Genomic DNA, 14,757 nt, shown 5'->3' on the forward strand with positions numbered 1-14,757 from the left:
CCCCACCGTGGTCAGTGCCCCAACCCCCCCACCATGGTCAGTGCCCTCATCCTGGTCAGTGCCCTCACCCTGCCTGAAGCATCTCTTCCTTTTCATGAGAGCTTCCCAGACTACTGTGGGATTTATCTGGTTTAATTTTCTCTACTCTCCAAAAGACAGATTTGCTGTGTCTGAAAAGCAAAATCCATTAAAATGCTCTTTTAAAAGGTTATTTTTAAAGACACAGGGGAAGCGGCCACCATGTTTAAAAGGATTGTCTGTAAGCACAGACCTTAGGAACCCGATAGAAGGCATGAGACTTCAGAATCGAGTCCTGGTTTGACCCACAGGATTTGGGGGGAGGCGGGGACTGCCCCAGGAGCACCCCCCGCAGTGTCACCTGGGCCAGATCACTTTGTCCTCCGAGCCAGCTCCTGAGCAGGCGTGAGAGTAGCCGTGGCCCCTTCCTCATGGCAGGCGGTGGGCGGCGGGCAGCTCCTGGGACTGGCCCTGTGTGACCGCGGCTGGCCCCCCGCGGCTGCTGCAGCCCCGTTCCAAAGCCACAGCCCACACCCACAGCCAGTTACAGAGCCTCACCCCGCGCCAGGCAGCTGTGCCCACGGCCGTGTGGATCAGCGAGGCCCCTGCACTTGGGGGTGGGGCATCTCAGCCTCACCTGCTGAGGAACGAGGTGGGGCAGTTAAGACTGAGCGCAAGCTGGAAACAGCTGTGTCTGTTTAAGCATGAAGATCCCACAGTCTCAGACTGGTCTTTTATCCAGGTTCTCATGAAAATGCAAAGCCTGTGAATCATTGAGGGTACTTTTGGATGAATCAAAATGAACACCCAACTCATAGTGTCTTAAACAACATGGATGTTTATTGTCTTAACCTAAAGCCTGGAGGTGGCCCCTTTACCCCCCAGAGTTGGTTAACTTAACAGTTCAACAAGGTCGTTAAAGACCCAGGTTCTTTTTCTACTTCCCCACCCCCACTGTCCCCTCTGCCCCTCCCTCATCCTGTGCATGGCAGCAGTACCTCTCCTCATGGTCTCAAGGTGGCTGCTGTAGCTCCAAGCATCACATCCTCACAGGGTAGCATCCAACCTGGGAAGGGATTCGGGGTGGGGGGGTGCTATGCACAGGCAAAGGGCTCCCTCCTCACGTGATTCTCCCTTTGACCAGGGAGAACCCTTTCCCCAAGGTCCCCCAAAGACTTCAAATCTGATTTGTTGGCTAGAACTGGGTCCCAGGCCCACCCACGCAGGCACAGAGGACCAGAAAGGAGGGCAGTGACTCACTGAGACCAGTCACGTCTGTCCCTGGGTGGGCATGTTGCCAGGTGAACCAAAGCAGGGTCTGTTCGCACAGCTTCTCACCAGAGGCCCCAGTGTGAGGGTTCTTGCCATCTTGGCACTTGTCGGATGGGCCTCAGTTTGCCTGGGAAAATCCATGAAATGATCATGTAATTATACTCTCCTTCATGGATGCTCCAGTCCTGGGCTTTGATGCCCGGAGGTCTGGGTGCAAATCCCACCCCTGCCACTCCATTGTGCATGTGGGTCTTAGACACATTTCCTAACCTCAGGGTTCATGCAACAGTGATTTCTTGGGCACCTACTGTGTGCCCATCTCAAGCAGCGTTCTGGGTGCTTGAGATGCATCCGTGAACAAAATGGATATGCTTGTCCTCGTGGAGATCGTGTTCTAGTGTGGGGGACAGACCATAAACACTGGATAGGATACATACATTTTATTTAGGTGCCGTACAGGAAAGGTGGAAGAGGGGCTCGGGAAAGGCAGGCATGGGAGTTCGGGAGGAGTTGTTATTTTCAATTGGGTAATCAGGGTGGGCCTCACGGAGGAGATGGCCTGAGTGAAGACTTGAGAGATATTTGGGAAGAGCCTTGCAGCCTGAGCAAGCATCTGGGACAAAGACAGGAAAGCAGGGTGTGTGCCTGGTGGACCCGGGGATAGGCCGGAGCAGAATGAGCGCTGGGGATGGGTTCCTTGTGAGGCCCTTGGCTCTGGCGTCCAGGGACGACGGACAGAGGAGGGCTCTGCAGTGCCGTGCAGGGGCGCAGCTGGTGTGCGGGGAAGGGCTCCGGGGCCAGAGCCCATGGTGTCCGCCCTGGGAGGACGTGCGATTCTGGCTGGGACTTGAAATCCGGCCGGCTCTATTCTCACGCTGCAAAATAAGATAGAAATGTGTCAAACACCCAGCACATAGTAGGTCCTCAAGATAAAATGAAAGTGTTGCCGTTTTTACAAACAACGTGAAATTTGCCTCAAAAAACCTCTTGACCGTGTATGTGCGGCCAAGTCCTGCGCCTTTAAAACAGGGTTTTTTGACTGTGGTCTTCTGTACCCCGCTGGTAATGCCCTGGAAACATGGCCCCGGTCTGAAATGCTGAGCACGGGAGGCCACATCCACCTGTGACCCCTAGAAAGCGGGCGTTCCTGATCCGGGAAGCCATGGGACTGAGCAGAACCACGATTGTGGAGCGAGCCAGGCAGGGAGGGAAGGGGTGTGATGGGGAGGTAAGCCCCCCAGCTCTGCCGGTAGCTTGGTGGCAGCTACGGGGTGTACGGCAAGGACACATCCATCTGGGACTATAAATAGCCACCAGAGAGCCACTCTGGGCACCTGGGGGTGACAAGGGAACAGTGCAAAATGCCTGCATTCTCTCCTTTGGGGCATTCCCGGGGCATTCATGAGAAACTGACCAAGGGCTTCTAGAACCAAAGGAAAGCTTCAGACACGTGGGCCTCGTCTGCCTGCCCAGCGCACGTGTCCTTCTGCAGAGCCTGACCCACGCAGGGTGCTCCAGGACCTGCGGCACGTGGCAGGAAGGCACTCTGGCAACAGGGGGCCGTTGGTACAGAAAGAGGGTTCCAGGGGACAAGGATCGGGTGAGTGCTGGCTGGCTGTGGCCATGAGCCCCGGGCCGGCTGGCTCCGATCAGGCCGCGGGGGTCGCCTGCAGTGGTTTCCTTGTGTTCTGACATTAGCTGCTCCCTTCTCGGCCCCCCAGCACAGAGAGCCGTAGGAGAGAGTAGGTCACATCCCTCCGGGGCCACCCGAGGGGACCCCTGTCGGGTTCGGTACGCAGCCTCCCCATCCTGTGCGCTGTGAGTCTCTTTAACTGGAAGTCATGTTGTAGCCCTACTTCTGTGTCCTGACTAATTCACCGCCCACGAGCTCATCCTGTAAGGGCTTCAACCTCAAGTCCATCACGTGCGAGGCCCACGGTGAACTTGGCCGTCCCTCTGCTGTTGGATGCCGACATCCGTTCCAGCCTGGCGCTAAGCCACGTGGTCGCCCGCACCCGATCTCACTGACTTCTTAAGACAACCATGCAAGATATGGGTGTGCTTGACCCCAGTTTAGAGACGAGGACTCGGAGGTCCAGAGAGGTGACGTGGCTTGCCCAAGGCCACACAGTGGGGAAGCAGTGGAGTGAGGGTTCAAAGCCAGGTGCCCGACTCTGAACCCAGCCTGAGTGTACCAGGGTGTGTAATGCTGCCGCAGAACTTCTGTGGGTGTTCCTGGTCCTTTCCTGGGGATAAAGTCCCGGAAAGGAGATCGATGGGTCAAAGGGTAGGAGCGGTTTTCACGTTCTTTAGAGTCAGCGCCGAACGGTATTCCAGAAAGCGTCTCCCCACCACTGCCCGCGCTCCTGAGCGTTTCTCATGAATGACCACAGGGAAGGGGGGACCGACCCTCAGGGTCACCCACAGCTGCTCCACTCCCCGTATCAGTGTTGGGTAACTTGACAGGTAAGAAAGAATGTCATGATTGTCCTGATTATCTGCAGCTTTTATTCTGAGCGGGCGGAGGTCCGGAGCTGCAGTCCTGACGTGCTTGGGGGAGCTGCAGGCCGGCCAGGAGCTGGGGTGACCAGCAGGGACAGGCGTGGCTGGAAAGGGCTTCATGGGCTCCCGGGGGCCTGTGATGCTGACTCACGTGGTCTCAGCGGGGCGCTACGTGCGTCAGCACATTCTTCTCCTGGATCCAGGATATGCTAGCAGATCCTTGCAAAGCTCAGGGAGACAGCCAGACGCCAGAGTGCGGGTACCCTTGGGCCATCCTGGCGCTCCACGGCAAGGCCCCGGGTAGGCTGTTCTTCCCAAGTCGGGGTATGCCTGCTGGGCGTGCACCATGGTGCAAGACGACACCAAGGGTTTGCACTCTCCTGCTGGGAGTGGAGGGTTCAGGCCTGGCCACAGCCTCGGCCTCCAGGGATGAGTGATGTCAGGGCAGCTGCAGCCTTGCTGGGGCCCCGCGTAACTCAGGGCTCAGACAATGCTTCTCTGTGCTGCTGTTTTTACCTTGGAAGTGGGCTGTGTTCCAGATGAGGCTGCAGAGGCCCAGAGAGGTTCAGGAGCTTGCCCGGGGCACACAGCCAAGTGCACAGGTGAAGCCGGGATCCAGCGCCAGGCCGCTCCAGCCTCTGGGCTCTCAGCTGCCCAGCTTCGGTCTCACTTTGTCTGCAGAGCTAACATCTCCTCGGAGCACCGCTCCAGTGCGCAGCGCGTGCCACCCTGTGGCCCTGGCGAGGGGACGGGGACCCTGGAGCGGCCCACGCCCTCACCTTGTGTGGGGATGGGGCTGAGCTGAGGGGGGATCCCTCCCCGCAGGGCCACCTGGACCCTCGGGTGGCAGGTGAGTAGTGAGGCATGAGCTGAGGGGGCCCCCGCTGACCAGGCCAAGCAGACCGGGCCCTGGGGGACCCCGACTCCCTGGAGATTCGATCTCCAGACTCTAGACTTCCACAGATGCTCTCCTGAAACTTGACCTGCCTGAGAAGGCTCCTGGGGGTGGGGAAGGCTGCCAGGCTTCCCTCGCTTCCTGGAATCCCAGGGCACCAAGCCAAGGAGGGGTTGCACGGTCGGGGCTCCCTTGACCAGGCACTGGGGGCTCCTCTCGGTCACCAGCGCCCGTGACACCAAGCACTGACGCAGGAAGGTTTTCCTTTATGTATCCAAACTGATTTACCAACATTTATCATGTATGTGTTATTTTGATAGCTTTCTACTAATCTTTGTAAAAAAGAGACCCCAATCCAGAAATAACTTATTAAATGTTTAGAGCCTTGTGACCATAAGAAATTCTGAATAAATCAATGTCCACGTTGACTCTGGAATTTTTTGTTGCAGAGAGCACAATGGGGCACTTCTAGTCTTTTTTTTTTTATTAGTTATTATTTTTTTATTAGTTTCTGAGGTAGAGGTCAGTGACTCATCAGTTGCATAAAACACCCAGTGCTCATCACATCACGTGCCCTCCTTCATGCCCATCACCCAGTTACCCCATCCCCCCAGCCACCTGCCCTCCAGCAACCCTCAGTTTGTTTTCTAGATTTCAGCATCTCTTATGGTTTGTCTCCCTCTCTCATTACGTCTTATTTTATTTTTCCTTCTGTTCCCCTATGATCCTCTGTTTTGTTTCTTAAACTACACCTATGAGTGAGATCATATGGTATTTGTCTTTATCTGATTGACTTATTTCGCTCAGCATAATACCCTCTTCCATCCACATCGTTGCAAATGGTACGATGTCATTCTTTCTTATGGCTGAGTAGTATTCCATCGTAGATATGAACCACATCTTCTTTATCCACTCATCTGTGGATGGACATCTGGGCTCTTTCCACAATTTGGCTGTTGTGGACATCGCTGCTATGAACATCGGGGTGCATTACATTTGCGTACGGTGCTTTGGGGAAGTAGAGTGGACATAGACTTTCCAGGCAGAAAAGGGACAAGGTGAAGTTTCTGCTTACTGTGAGTTGGCTGTGGGTTTTGCAAGTAGATGTTGGTGGTCTTGCTTTGGCATCTACCTTCCACTGCATGTGCTCAAAAGGATGACGTGAGTTAAATTTCAAGATGCCAATACTTAGAATTCACCAGAAACAGCATCCTTTGCAATCAGTTGATGTGTTGATGAAACATTTTCAGTGTTGATTCAAAAACACGGTGAAGAAAGAAGGAAGGAAGGCAGGCAGGGAGGAAGGACATGGTTTTCAAGACTCTGCTTGGGGGCTGGGACCCACGAGGACCCAGGACTGACCCGGCCGGCAGGGCCGGGGCTGCAGGGTGTCCTCCTCGCCTCTCAAGGGGAGCGGCTGGGCAAGCCGGGGTGGGGGGGGGCATAGGCGGCTCCCTCCAAAACCATGCGTGGCTCCCACGGGCCCCTGGGCTGGAGGGGGAGTGTGTGGGGTGGAGGCATGGGTGTCCCGGACTCAGACTGGCAGGCTGTCCTGAGAAAGTCGCCCCATTCCCCACCTGGCAAAGTGTGCAAAAAGGATTCGTGTTTGAGTGTTCACGGTCTCTCTCCCTCCTGTGGGAGGTCTGGCCTTGTCCGCACTGTGGGAGACAGACATCGGGACATGGAAATGGGCAGGAGTCAGGGAGGGGGATGGGGGGATTCACTGTGGCCTGGGGGCAACCACGGGACACATCTGTCCTCCACCACACGGGATCTTCCCGCCCAGAACAGAGCACCTTGCCGGTGTGTTGTATCCCATGCTGGGAACAGCCCGGTTGGGGTCACAGAGCGGCTCACGGGCACCAGCACTCCACCCCCGCTGGGCTCACGGGCGCGGGCCCCTTAGCATAGCCTCATTCTCGTCCCGGGTCGGTGCTACTTTTCTGGAAGCTTCCCCAAGAAAGTCCACCCAGCACCAGGCTGAGGGCCAGAGCTGGAGGTCTGTTCCTGGAGCCTGGCCCCATGCAGGGGTTCGGCGAGTCACCGGGACCTGTGTCAAGGGGGAGCTGTGTGTGGGGGGACCTGGCAGACGGTCAGCACCCCGCTGACGCTGCCGCTGCCCCCCCCCAGCATGCGGCTGTGACCTGGCCGAGGGCGGCTTCTTCGTGCGGCAGGGCGAGTACATCTGCACGCGGGACTACCAGCGGCTGTACGGGACCCGCTGCTTCAGCTGCGACCAGTTCATCGAGGGCGAGGTGGTGTCGGCGCTGGGCAAGACCTACCACCCCGACTGCTTCGTGTGCGCCGCGTGCCGGTGAGTCGGGCCTGCTGGGCTCCCTGCTCCTGCCCTGCTCCTCCTCCCTCCTCCTCCCTCCTCCTCCTTCCCTCTTCCTTCCCTCCTCCCCCTCCCTCCCTCCTCCTCCCTCCCTCCTCCTCCCTCCCTCCTCCTCCCTCCCTCCTCCTCCTTCCCTCCTCCTTCCTTCCCTCCTCCCTCCTTCCCTCCTCCCCCTCCCTCCCTCATCCTCCCTCCTTCCCTCCATCTTCCCTCCTTCCCTCCATCCTCCTTCCTCCTCCCCCCTTCCCTCCTTCCCTCCTCCCTCCGTCATCCTCCCTCCTCCTCCTTCCCTCCTCCCTTCTCCCTCCATCCTCCTCCCTCTGTCCTCCTCCCTTCTCCCTCCATCCTCCTCTCTCCTTCCCTCCTTCTCTCCTCCCTTCTTCCTCCCTCCTCCTCCCTCCTTCCCTCCTCCCCCCTCCCTCCTCCTCCTTCCCCCCTCCCTCCTCCTCCTTCCCTCTTCCCTTCTCCCTCCATCCTCCTCCCTCCGTCCTCCTCCCTTCTCCCTCTGTCCTCCTCTCTCCTTCCCTCCTCCTCTCTCCTTCCCTCCTCCTCCCTCCTCCCTCCTTCCTCCCTCCTGCCACTGTGCCCGGTGCAGCTGCTCTCCTGGACCCCCCCCCCCGCCCTGGCAGCCGCTTGATGTGAGCTCCGTACGGGCAGGGGCTGGGTCTGACTCCTCCGCCTCCGTGGGGCCAGGTGCCCGGCCCAGAGCAGGGACGAGGCGGAGGATGGCTGGCGTTAGACGGGAGCCCAGTCCTCGCAGCAGGGCCGCAGGAGGGGAGGCAGGACACAACCCCGGGGTGGCAGGTGGACACAGGATGGCTATGCACCGAGGGACACCTTTGTCCAACCGCAGACCTCGCAGGCCTCCACCCCTTGCCCGATGTGCAGGACGGGGCTCTCTTTCCCGGGGGGCCCAGAGTCCAGCAGGTTCTGAGGCTGCCAACATGGGGCCTCCTTGGGCTTTTGGGAAGGAGTTCCCTGCCCGCCCTCCTCGGCCCCCTTGGTGAGCTCCTGTCCTCCCAGCATCCTCCTCTCGTGTTGGCCCCTGCTGTGTCCACACTTCAGCCCTCCTTGCCCACCCACCGCCACCCCTCAGCTGTCCTGAGTCCTTGATCTGTGGGTGGCCCCTCACCCATCCCCCCGGGTTCCAGATTTGGGGAAGGGTCCCTCCCTTTCTAGCATCTGCCCAGCCACTAGCCCCGCTCAGGTCTCAAAGTGTGCCTGCTTGGGGTCCTGCCACGGCCTCCACACTGGGGTCCCTGCCTCCCCTCTGTCTGTCCCTCTGCCCTGCTGCCCCCTGGCATCCATGAGAAAGTACAAGCCGCTCAGCCTGGCTGAGACAGTCTTCACAGTCTGCTCTCGTTCCTTCCCTCCTTCACTCATTCACTCATTCATTCAGCCTGGCCCGTTAAGCACCTCTGCGGGCCTGGCACAGGGCTGGCCCCGGCGGCTTGGAGACGCATTGGCTCAGACTCTACAGGGCTCTGCACCTAGAGACACTGAAGTATGAGGGTGCCCCGCCCAGGGCCTTTCCTACCCTGGGGAACAGCTCTCTCCCTCCTCGGGACACCCACTGTGCCCGGTGCAGCTGCTCTCCTGGACCCCCCCCCCCCCCTGGCAGCCGCTTGATGTGAGCTCCGTACGGGCAGGGGCTGGGTCTGACTCCTCCGCCTCCGTGGGGCCAGGTGCCCGGCCCAGAGCAGGGACGAGGCGGAGGATGGCTGGCGTTAGACGGGAGCCCAGTCCTCGCAGCAGGGCCACAGCCGGCTCCCCGGTGTGCCCCGCACCTCTGGGGACTTAGGAGGGAGCCCGGGAGCAGCTTTGCCACGTGAGCAGCCCCCTCCTGCACCCACCCCCGCCCTAGACACCCTGCTCCCAGGGAGACGTTCCAGGTCTAAGAAACCCCCTGCCCTAGACACCCTGCTCCCAGGGAGACGTTCTAGGTCTAGGAAACAGAGAACAAAGAGGACCCAGAGTTTATCCGCTCTGTTTTCTCTGTCTTGGCACACCCAGTTTCAAGGGGACTTTCCGAGTGTTATCTGTGGGCATGGCATGTGTGCTGGACAAAAATGGATGTTTCCGCCAGAGGGATGCAGAGAGGAGGGACAATGACGGGGAGTATTTCTAACGACAGTCACTGTGCTGTTGCAGCTAGTGTGGGTCTCAGAGTTCCCGCAAGGATGATCCAATGATTGATTTCCGTGCAAACAGCTTAGAGACAAGGGGACATAATCAGAATAAGTTTGAAAGATCACCTCTGGATAATCTTCTGTTTTTAAAATAACAGCAGACAGCTCTGTCACACTGGAGTAACTGGGCTGGACTTACCAGCCTCTGTACAGAACTGCAAATCTCTACATGAAGCAATTGTTTGGGGGCATTGGGGCGCAGTCTGTGTGGGACTAAGACCAGGACCACAAAGACAACAGAGCCCACAACCACCCAGCTTTGTGCCCGGAGGCAGTTCCTGGAGAGATGAGTCAGGAGGCGGTGATACGAGCAGCGGGGGCTGTGCTCCGGGGGGGGGGGGGGGGAGCCACACAGAGCAAGCGCAGAGAGCAACATGGGGGCACCTTTGAGCCTTTCACTGAACACAAAGCCACATAGGCATAGAGGACATTTCACAAGATGGACAAAGGATGGCTAGATTGTTGTAAGCTGAACAGTTCCTGGGGCTGGGAGACATTCGAGTTGTGACCAGGTTTTTGAATGCCCAGGTATGCAATGGGGATGCCAAAAAAGTCGTGCCTTATTGGTGGGACTAAAATAGCCCTAGAGCAGGGGCACCTGGGTGGCTCAGTTGGTTAAGCGTCTGCCTTCGGCTCAGGTCATGATCCCAGGGTTCTGGGATCAAGCCCCACATCGGGCTCCCTGCTCAGCGGGGAACCTGCTTCTCCCTCTCCCTCTGCCTGCCTCTCTGCCTACTTGTTCTCTCTCTATCTCTCTGTCAAATGAATAAATAAAATCTTTTAAAAAAATAAAATAAAATAAAATAGCCCTAGAGCAAAGGCTACAAGCAGCTGCTGAAATGAAGTACAAGAATAAGCCCCCAAAAGTTTGCACTGATCTGCAAATGAGCTAACTGCCTGCCAGAGCAAGTCCAGCACTCTTCATAGGAAGACGGAAAATCCAGCCCTCAGCAACATAGCATCAGCAGCGCCCAACATCCAGTCAGATCTTACTAGTCATAGAAGCTGGGAAATGAGACCCAAAGCCAGAAGAAAACCCAGTCAATAGCAATAGACCCAGAAATGAGAGTGATGTGAAACCAGCAAATGGTGGCTTTGAAACAGTATTGAAAATATGCTTAGGTATTTAAAGGAAAATGTGAATGTAAGACAAGGCTTACAGAAGGGATAAAAAGGAGCCAAATGGAAATTCTTGAAATGAAAATGACAATTGCTGAGATGACAGATCCCTTCAAAGGAATTAGGAGTAGATTAGGTATTGCAGAGGAAAGGCTTGGTGAACCTGAAAACATAACAACAGAAACTATACAGACTAAAGCACAGAGACAGAAAAGACTGGAAAACATGAAATCAGATTCAGGGATCTGTGGATAATGGATCTTTCTGCCTGTCTGGGCTGGGAGGGGGAAACCCGGGAGGTAAAGGAAAACCAAATAATTGAAGAAATAATGGCTGAAAATTTTCCATTCTGGATGAACACTATAAACCCATGGATCCAGGAATCTTGATAAACCCCAAGCAGAAAAAACACGACAGAAACCTACTAAGTCCTTCATAATCAAATTTCTGAAAAATAGTAATAAGAACTCTAACAAGGAGCAAGAGAAAAGACCCACATCATACACAGTGGAATGAAAGAATGACTGCAGACTTCTTACCTAAACTATGCACCCTAGAAGACAATGGAATGGCATCTTCAAAAAGTTATAAGAAAAAAATCAATTTCATACCAAGCCGAAAAAAAAAAAAAAGGAAGAAAAAGACTTTCAAAAAATGAAGGCAAGACCTCTAAAGACTATGGGGTTTCTTTTTTGGGGTGATGAAAAAGTCCTCGAATTGATCATGGGGACACATACACGAGTCTGAATACACTAGAAACCGTTGATCATACACATTGAATGGTATGAACGTTATGTACAGGCATACCTCGTTGTGTTGCACTTCACTTTATTGAGTTTTGCAGATACTGCATTTTTTACCAATTGAAGGCTCGTGGCCACCCTGCATCGAGCAAGTGTGTCGGTGCCATTTTCCGACAGTATTTGCTCACTTCATGTCTCTGCGTCACCTTTTGGTAATTCTCACAATATGCCAAACTTTTGTATGATTATATTTGTCATGCTGGTCTGTGATCAGTGATTACGACTTGCTGAAAGTTCAGATGGTGGTTAGCATGTTTTTTAGCAATAAAGTACTTTTTGTTAAGGTATGCACTTCGTTTTTTAGACTTAATGCTATTGCACATTTAATGGACTGCAGCGTAAACATCACTTTTCTATGCACCGGGAAACCAGAAGATCCATTTGACTTGCTTTATTGCAATATTTGCTTTATTGCAGTGGTCTGGAACTGAAACTGAAGTATCTCCAAGATGTATGTGATTAGAATAACATGAATAAATGTGTCCCCCCTGCAAAAAAGAAAAATGAAGGCGAAATAAAGACTTCTGTAGACACACAAAAGCCTAGAGAACTTATTGCCAGCACACCTACATGACAGTAAAATTAGAAGAAGAAAAATGATGTCAAAAGGCATCGGTAAAGTACAGAAGCAAGCCATCAACTGGTAGATAAGATATATCTGATGAGGGACTGGCATCCAAAATACATAAAGAACTTCTATAAGTCATCAATAAGAAGATAAACGAAAACCCTATAAAAAATGGGCAGAAGAGTTTAACAGACACTCCACAGAAGAATAGACATGAATGACCATAAGCACACACAACAGTGCAGATTAAAGTGGTGGACTACCATCATCTATCCAGAATGGCTAAAGCAAAAAAGGTGGGTAATGACAAGTGTTGGTGAGGACATGAAGCTGAAGGAACGCTCATGTATTGCTGGGGCGAATGCAAAGTGGTACAACCTGTCTGGAAATCAGTTTGGCAGTTTGTTTGTTATAAACATAGAGTTAACCTATGACCCAGTGATTCCACTCTTAGGTATGTATGTACCCAAGAGAAGTGGAAACACACGTCCATGGAAAGACTTGTCACCAAACGTTCTTAGCAGTTTTATTTGTAACAGCCCCAAACTGGAAAGAGCCCAAATATCTTTCGGCAGTGAATGGAATCATGTTGTCCCTCATCTGTCCAGTGGAGCACTACTCCACCGTAACAAGGGGCAAGCTACTGATACACACAGCCATGTGAGTGAATGTCAGGGGCAGGACGCTGAACCAGACATCAAAGACGACACACTGTGTGATTCCATATGTATGCAGTTGCAGTTCTAGAAAAGACATTTCCGATCCACAGCGACAGAATGCCCACCATGGTTGCCTGGGGCCAGGGGTGGTGGTGGTGGGGGGTGATAATGGATAGTCACAGGGGACTTTCTGCAGTGGACAGAATGTCCCATATCATGACTGTGGTGTTGATAACATGAATGCGTGCATTTGTCAATGTACATTTCAATAAAGTTGACTAACAAAATAATAGCTATCATTTATTCAGCCCCTCCTGGTCCCAGGCAGTATGCTAGAGCTTTCCATGCAGTTTGTCTGATGGATGGATGGATGGAAGGGAGATGGATGGATGGATGAATCGACGGATGATGCGTGGATGCATGGATGCATGGATGGAAGGAGGGATGGATGGAGGGATGGAGGGGTGGAGGGATGAATAACAACCCCATGAGATTGACCATACCGCAGGTATTACCAGTCCCACTTTACAGGTGAGAAACAGGACTCAGACAGGGTAAGTAACTTGCCCTGGGATACATAGCCAGAGACCCTGTCAGAGCACATGCAGGGAAGGCGAGGACCCCCCACTCTATGCCAACACCCCACATTACCAGGCCAGCTGTAAGACTCTAAGAAGGACTGGCAGAGCACAGCATTGGCCACAGGTGATACCGGTCAAGGCCTCAGCTGCAAGGCTCCGGGGCCCCAAGAAGCCAGGTGCACACGGCTGTCTCACAAGCCTGGGCAGGTGGGCCAGCTCAGCCTGTATTTGTCTGGATGAACACCAGCTGTACAAGGTGGGGGCTAGGGCAGGCTCCGTTGGGGGGAGGCATGCTCCCAGCTTGGGCCTGGCCCGGGGCTGGTGTGACCCGGCAGTCTGCGTGGGGAGGCCAGGCAGGAGGGGGTGCTGCGTTAGGCCCCCCTGGAGGCCTTCAGTCATTCACTCGTTCACTCACTCATTCACTCATTAGCAAGTACCTACTGAGTGCCCGGATGCTCCATGGATTGTCAGCCCTGAGAAGGCAGAGGGGAGACATGAAGTTTTAACCCGAGGAAAGGGCATGTCCTGGTCCGGAGAATTCTGCAGGCTACTGCCCCAGAGCTCAGGTTCTCTGGCTGGGCTGAGCAGGGGAAGGAAAGTGGCCCCAGGGCAGCGGGGAGCTCAGTGGCAGCAGGTGGCTGGGATGGACACCGGCAGGACACTGAAGTCGGTCTTCCAGCCCCTGACTGCAGGGGGCCTGTCCCTCGCTTGCCGACGGGCAGCCACCTTACCCATCTCCCAGGCACCGGGGGGGACGTCCTTGGTGCAGGGAGGCGAGGCGGCTCTCTTCTGCCTCCACCCAGCCTGCACCGGGGCTGGGACTCTCTCTGGATGCAGAATTTCAGCGAGTGCCCAAAAAATAAGCAATCAAGGTAAATGATATTTTAATGTGGTATTTAAAAAATTAAAAATTAGTGCAAAAACATCCATGATAAGCAAAATGCCAAACTTAAATAGAGATGGATATAACGTGCGATACCTTGTTGTCTACAAGGCCTGCTATACAAGGCACTGACTTCTTAGAGGCCCGAGTAGGTGCATAGATCATGGGGCTTTGGAGCCTGGACGGGTCTTGGTTGGACTCTGGTTCTGACTTGCATCAGCTGTGCGTCCTTGGAAAAGTTAACTATTGTCTCTGAACTTCAGTTTTCTTACCTATAGAGAAAAAAATGAAGGAAATTCCAGCTTGGACAAATGTCCCGAAGCTATTACATGAGGCGTGCATGTGGGGTATCTACCATAATTCGTGGCACCTAGCACACAGTAGGTGCTCAGTAAATGCTAGCTGTTGCCATTGTTGTTGAACTGATATGGACAAAGCATCCTGGGTGGTCAGAGGAGGCAGGGGGATGGAGGAGGGGGCGGTTGAGGCTGCCTGGCTCGTTGCCACGTGCCAAACACGGGGCTGGCCCTCACTGCTCCTCACCAGGGCCCTGCCATCCTGCCTGTTTGTGCAGTAGAGGACTGAGCGGGACTCACGCGGCAGGAACGCAGGGGTGCCTGGGTGGGGAGGCCCTGCATCCTCAGCCTGTGGCGCCTGTCCCCACAAGGCCCCGGGGGAGGTGGTGGTATATTGGGGGGGTGTCTGGCCCCTCCTACCCCCACCCAGGAGAAGAGCCGGAGGTGATCCTGGCTGGTCACGTGCTGTCTTGTTGCAGGCTGCCCTTCCCGCCGGGGGACCGAGTGACCTTCAACGGGAAGGAATGCATGTGTCAGAAGTGCTCCCTGCCCAAGACAGCGGGCAGCAGCGTGCACCTGTCCCAGGGCCTCTGGAGTAAGTGGGCACCGAGCGGCGCGGGGGTGGGGTAGGGGCATG

The 14,757-nt window shown here is 54.8% G+C and overlaps 1 protein-coding gene across 22 annotated transcripts in view; it reads left to right on the forward strand.

Annotated features, from left to right (window-relative positions):
• The window catches only part of ABLIM2 (actin binding LIM protein family member 2), a 151,186-nt gene that overhangs the window by 42,521 nt on the left and 93,908 nt on the right, over positions 1 to 14,757 (forward strand). For all 22 annotated transcript variants that reach the window (XR_004298263.1, XM_032395440.1, XM_032395446.1 and 19 more), the window contains exons 3-4: positions 6,818 to 7,001; positions 14,600 to 14,715. Coding sequence is in view for 21 of the 22 variants with exons in the window: in XM_032395440.1 (XP_032251331.1) it covers positions 6,818 to 7,001; positions 14,600 to 14,715 (300 nt within the window). In the remaining variant the exon portion in view is untranslated. The remainder of the gene's footprint in view (positions 1 to 6,817; positions 7,002 to 14,599; positions 14,716 to 14,757) is intronic.

Source organism: Phoca vitulina, unplaced genomic scaffold (genome assembly GCF_004348235.1).
Source record: "Phoca vitulina isolate PV1807 unplaced genomic scaffold, GSC_HSeal_1.0 scaffold85, whole genome shotgun sequence".
Taxonomy (NCBI): domain Eukaryota; kingdom Metazoa; phylum Chordata; class Mammalia; order Carnivora; family Phocidae; genus Phoca; species Phoca vitulina.